General features: G+C 46.2%; 1 protein-coding gene across 1 annotated transcript in view; it reads right to left on the reverse strand.

The window, feature by feature from the left end:
- hacd1 (3-hydroxyacyl-CoA dehydratase 1) overlaps nt 1–7505 on the reverse strand; it is a 45884-nt gene extending 38379 nt beyond the window's left edge. The window contains exon 1 of the mRNA XM_033015233.1: nt 7312–7505. Coding sequence (XP_032871124.1) covers nt 7312–7424 — 113 coding nt within the window. The 5' untranslated portion in view covers nt 7425–7505. The remainder of the gene's footprint in view (nt 1–7311) is intronic.
- Nucleotides 7506–8230: the final 725 nt, after the last annotated feature.

Consider the following 8230-nt stretch of genomic DNA (forward strand, 5'->3'; position numbering starts at 1 on the left):
CTCTCTCTGCCTACCTCTCTCTTGGCTCTCTGCCCCCCCCCCCCCTCTCTCTCTCTCTCTCTCTCTCTGCCCTCTCTCTGTGCCCTTTTTCACAAGATTTTTACTGTTAAAATCCTTCCTTACAGTTTCCAACACACTTCGATACAAAGTTGCAAGATAGGAACACTCTGAACTGAGTCGTGCAACAGGAGTGGGAGGGCGAATTCAACAGGAGGGGGAGCGCCGATTGGTATTGCAATTGGAACTGCTCCAGCAGGCAGGGGAGGTGCAATTGGAATTTGTTTTTAGGACCACTGCTGAGCGAGGCAGGGGAGTGCTGGAATCTTACATTCGGGAACGGCTTCAGTTGGGGAACCATACCTCCCATGTGGGCTATGGGTTAGTGGTGCAATATTGTGTTCGGGAACGGGTTGCGTTGGGGGACCAGGCCAAAGGAGCGAATGAATAATATTAATATAATATAAAAGGGGGGGTTAGTGTGTATGAGTGTGTGGGGGGGGGGGGGTGGTTAGTGTGATGTGGCGGGGGGAGGGGGGAGGGGGGAGGGGGGGGGGGTTAGTGTGCGTGTGTGTTAGTGACGCAGCAGGCCCCCCCCCCAACCGCGCGTTGAGGGGACGGGACCCAACGGGTCCCACATGGACTAGTATATATCTCTACAACTCTCATCTTGTACGTGTGCATATGTGTCTGTCTTTAGATTTTTGCCAAAATGCTACGTGGTAGAGCATACATTTTTACATATTCGGACTTGCATTTTCCCCCTCTAGGTAGTGACCAGGTTCACTTAGGATTGGATCCTATATTAAAGCTTTAAAAATGCCAACTTTCACAAGATTTTTACTGTTAAAATCATTCCTCACAGCTTTCAACACACCTCAATACAAAGTTGCAAGACAGGAACACTCTGAACTTTGTCCTTCGACAGGAGGGGGAGGGCGAATTCAACAGGAGGGGGAGCGCCAATTGGTATTGCAATTGTAGCAGGCAGGGGAGGTGCAATTGGAATTTATTTTTAAATCCACTGCTGAGGGAGGCAGGGGAGTGCAGGAATCTTACGTTCAGGAACGGCTTCAGTTGGGGGACCACGCCTCCCATGGGGACTACGGATTAGTGGTGCAATATTGCGGTGGGGAACGGGTTGCGTTGGGGAATCTGGCCTCCAGTGTGTCAGGCCACCCCCCCCACCACAATCGCGCATTGAGGGGACGGGACCCAACGGGTCCCACTTGGTCTAGTACTTATTAAAACTCTGATCTTGTACGTGTCTATGTATATGTGGTTGTCTTTACCTCAAAGTAACATCCCCGAACCGCCCCCTCTCTTTCCCCTGCCCCCTTCCACCATCTCCTCCCTCCCCTACTCCTTTCCCATCCTTCAGATGCTGATCTCCCATTGCTTTTATCCACTCTTTCCCCTTCTCCATCCCCTTCCACTTTACATGTCTTTATTGGCATCTTTTCTACCTCTAGTCTTTGTCATTTATCTCATCCATCTGCCAATCAATGCTACCCCCTTTCACTTGTATCCACCTATCACTGGTCGGGCTTTGTCCCATCCCCATCTCTTTTTTGCATCTCTGTTCTAGCTTTCTTCTCCCCTCTAATCAGTCTGAGGGTCATGACGCGAAACATTGTCGGTTTTTCTCCCTCAAGTCAAGTCAAGTCAAGTTTATTCGTCACATACACATACGAGATGTGCAGTGAAATGAAAAGTGGCAATGCTTGCGGATTGTGCAAAAAAACTACAAAACAGAATGGAACAGAATCACATATTCACATAACACATATTTGAGGGAGGAAAAAAAAAGAAAAAACAGCAATTTTAAAAAGACACAACACAACAGTAGAGTGGTACAGTAAAGTTAGTCCCTGGTGAGATAGGAGTTTACAGTCCTAATGGCCTCTGGGAAGAAACTCCTTCTCAACCTCTCCGTTCTTACAGCATGGCAACGGAGGCGTTTGCCTGACCGTAGCAGCTGGAACAGTCCGTTGCAGGGATGGAAGGGGTCTCCCATGATTTTATTGGCTCTGGAGTTGCACCTCCTGATGTATAGTTCCTGCAGAGGGGCGAGTGTAGTTCCCATAGTGCGTTCGACCGAACGCACTACTCTCTGCAGAGCCTTCTTGTAGAGCAGTTCCCAAACCAAATTGTGATGTTTCCAGACAAGATGCTTTCCACAGCCGCTGAGTAGAAGCACTGGAGGATCCTCAGAGACACTCTGAATTTCCTCAATTGCCTGAGGTGGTAAAGGCGCTGCCTTGCCTTACTCACGAGTGCTGCGGCGTGTGATGTCCATGTCATATCCTCAGAGATGTGGACTCCCAGGTATTTAAAACAGCTCACCCTATCCACAGTATCCCCATTTATCCTCAATGGTGTGTACGTCCTCGGATGATGTGCCCTCCTAAAGTCCACGATCAGCTCCTTAGTTTTTTTTGACATTCAAGAGGAGGCTGTTGTCCTGACACCAGAGTGCCAGATCAGCCACCTCCTCCTCATCGTTATCGGAGATCAGGCCCACCACCACAGTGTCGTCAGCAAACTTGATTAAAGAGTTGGAGCTGACCCTAGCCACACAGTCATGTGTGTACAGGGAGTACAGTAGGGGGCTGAGGACACAACCCTGGGGGGGATCCTGTGCTCAGGGTGAGGGACTTCGATGTATTTCCTACCATCTTGACTACCTGGGGCCTGGCGGTGAGAAAGTCCAGGACCCAGGCACACAGGGGGGGTGTTGAGCCCCAATTCCAGCAGCTTCTCAGCAAGTCTGGTGGGGACTATCGTGTTGAAGGATGAACTGAAGTCTATGAACAGCATCCTCACATAGCCCCTTCTGGCTGTCAAGGTAAGAGAGAGAGGTGTGCAGAACCTGGGTCCTGCTGCTCCATCTGTGACTCCATCTTGTCCCTGTACCTCCTTTTTGCGTCCTTCAACGCCCTTCACAGTTGGTAGGACTCTACCTTGTAGACGTCCATATTTCCGGATGCCAGGCCAGAGTTGTAGGCAGTGGTGCGAGCATTCAAGGCAACACGAACTGACCTGTTTTTGATTCGGAAAGGTGCTAACCCTTACCGTGGGGACGATGTTATCGGCTATTGTTGCGATGAAGTCCGTGACTGCTTCCGCGAACTCACTGACGTCACTGGAACTTGTTTGGAACATATTCCAGTCGACATCTTGCAGAATGGCCTCTGACTGGTCGGACCACCGCTTTACGTCCTTCGTCACTGCCGCTTCCCGAAATATCCTCTGTTTATACTCCGGCAGCAGGAAAATGGCAGCGTGGTCAGCCCTTCCGGAACGGCGTATAGCAGTGATCCAATGTTTTTTCCCCCCTGGTGGCACACGTGATGTGTTGGTAGAAATTCTTACCTGCTGAGTTCCTCCAGCACTTTGGTTTTAGCTCAAGATTCCTATATCTGCAGTTCCTTGTGTTTCCAAATGAAAGCTTACCTGCTTAATAACTGTTGTCCATATTCTATGCTCATAAGGCATAGAAACAGACCATTCAGTTTACGTTTAGTATCAACCCTCAAGCTTATTTTACACTTCAATTACACTTCACACATTCTTCCCTCCATTTTCCCCATCAACTCCTGCAGGTTTTCCATTCACTTACACACATTGGGGAAAATCGATAATCCAATACACATACATCTTTGGCATGTGGGAGGAAATCCCGGAAGAAACACACACACACACACACAGTCGCAGGGAGAATGTGTAATCTCCACACCGAAAGCATCAAAGTTCAAATCTGAATCAGGGTCATTGAACCACAAGGCAGTAGCTCTACTAGCCACACTAATAAAATCAGATAATGCTGGAAACACACAGCAGGCCGGGCAGCATCTGTGGGAAGGGAAACAGTTCATTAACTTTTCATGTCCTGGATTCTTCATCAGAACTAGAGGCACCGCAGCTTTATTCTATTTCTCACCAAGTCCCAGTCATCTCATTATTGCCATTTTAGCTGCCAAGAGGATAATGCCACAAGTGCACCATTTTTTGCCTTACATTTAAATTCCTTCTTGTTCCCATCCAGCATTTTCTTGATCGTCTCATCCAGTCAGACAACCATCCAAACCATCAGATCATCTAGCTTTGGATATGTAAATCACAACTATCACCACCACCTTATCTTCTCCAATCCCCCACATCATGCTGCTGCTGCATAAGAAGTTGGTGAGACCACCTTTGGAATACTGTGTGCAGTTTTGGTCATCCGGCTATTAGAACATTATCATTCCGCTGGAAAGGTTGCAGAAAATATTCATAAAGATATTACCAGGATATTACCGATGGTTCTTATCAAATCTTTCCCTCACGCTGAAGGAAAGAAATATAGAAACATAGAAAATAGGTGCAGGAGTAGGCCATTCAATATGATCATGGCTGATCATCCAACTCAGTATCCTGTACCTGCCTTCTCTCCATACCCCATGATCCCTTTAGCCACAAGGGCCACATCTAACTCCCTCTTGAATATAGCCAATGAACTGGCCTCAACTACCTTCTGTGGCAGAGAATTCCACAGATTCACCACTCTCTGTGTAAAAAATGATTTTCTCATCTCTGTCCTAAAAGACTTCCCCCTTATCCTTAAACTGTGACCACTTGTTCTGGACTTCCCCAACATCGGGAATAATCTTCCTGCATCTAGCCTGTCCAACCCCTTAAGAATTTTGTAAGTTTCTATAAGATCCCCCCTCAATCTTCTAAATTCTAGCGAGTACAAACCGAGTCTATCCAGTCTTTCTTCATATGAAAGTCCTGACATCCCAGGAATCAGTCTGGTGAACCTTCTCTGTACTCCCTCTATGGCAAGAATCTTTCCTCAGGTTAGGAGACCAAATTGTACGTAATACTCCAGGTGTGGTCTCACCCAGACCCTGTACAACTGCAATAGAACCCCCCTGCTCTTATACTCAAATTCTTTTGCTATGAATGCTAACATACCATTCGCTTTCTTCACTGCCTGCTGCACCTGCATGCCTACTTTCAATGACTGGTGTACCATGACACCCAGGTCTTGTTGCATCTCCCCTTTTCCTAATCGGCCACCATTCAGATAATAGTCTACTTTCCTGTTTTTGCCCCCAAAGTGGATAACCGCACATTGATCCACATTATACTGCATCTGCCATGCATTTGCCCACTCACCCAACCTATCCAAGTCACCTTGCAGCCTCCTAGCATTCTCCTCACAGCTAACACTGCCCCCCAGCTTCATGTCATCCGCAAACTTGGAGATGTTGCATTCAATTCCCTCATCCAGATCATTAATCTATATTGTAAATAGCTGGGGTCCCAGCACTGAGCCTTGCTAGTCACTGAGCCCCAACTAGTCACTGCCTGCCATTCTGAAAAGGACCCGTTTACTCCTACTCTTTGCTTCCTGTTTGCCAGCCAGTTCTCTATCCACATCAAAACTGAACCCTCAATACCGTGTGCTTTAAGTTTGCATACTAACCTAAAGAGTGGTGTATAAACATAAAAAAGCTGCCACGGGAAACTGTTGTGCCATGTACAATAGCAACATTGAAAATACATTTGGATTGACACATGGATAGAAAAGGTTGGGAGGGCTATGGGCCATCTGACAAATAGGATTAACTCCGTTATCAAACCTGGTTGGCATGGACAATTGGGCTGAAGGGTCTGTGTCCATGCTGCACAAGTAAATTCTCCATGAATATGTCTTCCTTCCCTCCAGATTTCTTGTGTTCTCCGACATGTTCAAAGTCATTACATAAATACAAATAGTTACCTATAATAAAATTTAAGTGTGTTTTGTATCTAGGTCACCATTGCTTTTATCCAGGGAGTTGTGGATCTGTGGAATTCTCTGCCACAGAAGGCAGTGGAGGCCAATTCATTGGATGTTTTCAAGAGAAAGTTAGATTTAACTCTTAGGGCTAAAGGAATCAAGGAATATTGGGTAAAAGCAGGAATGGGGTACTGATTTTAGATGATCAGCCATGATCATATTGAATGACAGTATTGGCTCAAAGGGCCGAATGGCCTACTCCTGCTATTTTTCTATGTTTCTATCCTGATCTTAATATCAAAACGAAAGTTCATGCTTTAGACTCTGATACAATATGAAAAACCTCAAATAATATATACATCCATTCATCATAACACACCTCGGTTTCATGACTGAACATAAAAGACCATAGTGAGAGTCATAAAGCACGGAAACAGCTCAGCTTGTCCATGCTGACAACGATGCCCCAACAACACTAATCCCACCTGCCTGCATTTGTTCCATATCCCTCTAAACCTTTCATGTCCACGTGCCCGTCTTTTAAATGTCGTATAGTGCTTGCCTCAATTACCTCCTGTCAGCTTGTTCTGTATATCCACCACCACAAATAGTTGCCCCTCAGTTCCTATTAAATCTTTCCCCACTTACTTTACGTTAGTATGTTCTCTGATTCTTGATTCCCCTATTGGTAAAATATTGCATTTACCCCTATCTATTCTCCTCATGATCTTCTGCAGCTCCAAGACCACCCTCCACAAGGTCTCTTGTGTAAATCTCAAAAAGACCACCACGTTTTGCAAATGAAACCAAACGGTGTGAAGTTATATAAATTAAGGCAATTGAACGGCTCGTTAAAAAAGAATTATGCAATTTCATAAATATAAAACAAAAATTTCAGAATAAATAACAACTTAAAATTAAAGTGTTCTTTAATGACATTGTGAAACGAGCAAGTGAATCAGATAAACTGATTTTTATAGTCTAGTTATGGAGCTGCAAGCAATACAACGTGTGCACACAGAATGGGTAATAAAATGACCCGCGCTGCGCACTGCAATAACTATTGGACAAATGACAAACAGGTTCATGTTTAGTGTCCTTTTTATAGACCTCGCGTACAAATTAATGGCCTGCTCGACTGAGAAGCACACTCGATGCAAGCTGGGGAAATCCGCCGAGGAAAGCAGAACAACCTCCCCTATGGCATGCCCCTTACCACAGTGTCAGTCTATACTTAACAGTTGCGATGAAAGATGACGCACCTTCTGCGATCAACCAAATATGGAAATGCTAGACTAACCAGGCACTCCTTCATTCAAGGCTCACCAACAAAATTCCACATGCATTTTCTACTTTGCCGTTAAAACACATCGCTGGCATCAAAACGGGTTAAACGCGTCTCTGCAGAGAAGTTTGCACAAACGCTTAATCCTGAAAGGAACTTGTACAAAGAACGTTGCTTCAAAATAGCTGAACCAACGCTTTGCAATTGGAAAAGGCTCGCACTGATATTTGCATCGCGGAGACATTCAAGCTCTTACCCAGCGGTCATGGCAATATTATAGAATGTGAGCCAGGCAGTGGCCAGCGGACTCGCCAGCTTCTTCTTGCTTTCCTTCTCTTCCACCACGCCATCTTCCTCACTGGGCGCCATGGTACTAGCTGACTAAGTCAAGAAAGTTCAGAACAGCTGAAGCCGGCAGCGGCCGCGCGCCTCGCTCGCTCCCGGAGACCCGCGGCCGCGCGCCTCGCTCGCTCCCGGAGACCCGCGGCCGCGCGCCTCGCTCGCGCCCGGAGTTCCGCGGCCGCGCGCCTCGCTCGCGCCCGGAGTTCCGCGGCCGCGCGCCTCCCTCGCTCCCGGAGATCCGCGGCCGCGCGCTAAAAGATCAACATTTCCAAAATATTTTTACCCACCCAATTCTTATATTCATTTCATCTAACAATACCCCCGCATTGTCGCTCTTCAGGCTTTAATTGGTGCATTTTGGTAACAATATTTATCTGGAATGTTACACTTTTGTTTGCAATGATAGCTGCTAAATTTGTATTCTGCAATATGGATGAACGATTTTTAAGTCCTTACTGTACAAGTTAACCAAGGCATCTAATGCTTCCAATTTATGCCTCCAGACAGTCATCATCTCCCCTACCTGAATTCCCTATCTTCCAGGTGCTCCTCTATGGCGAAGTGAGACTAGAAATATTCATTTAGAACTTTGGCTACAACCCTTGGCTCCACATATCAGTTATTTTGTCCATTTGGATCCTCTTTGGTCCACAAGTGGTTCCACTCTTTCTCTGGCTACCTGCTTGCTCTTGATATAGTTATATAATGTCTTAGGATTCTCCTTACATGCCAAGAATATTTCACGGCCCCTTTTTGCCCAGCCAATTCCTTTCTTAAAATATCTCTTACGTCCCCCATATTCCTTGAGACTCACTCAATTCCAGTTTTCTATT

This window comes from Amblyraja radiata, chromosome 2 (assembly GCF_010909765.2).
Source record: "Amblyraja radiata isolate CabotCenter1 chromosome 2, sAmbRad1.1.pri, whole genome shotgun sequence".
Taxonomy (NCBI): Eukaryota; Metazoa; Chordata; class Chondrichthyes; order Rajiformes; family Rajidae; genus Amblyraja; species Amblyraja radiata.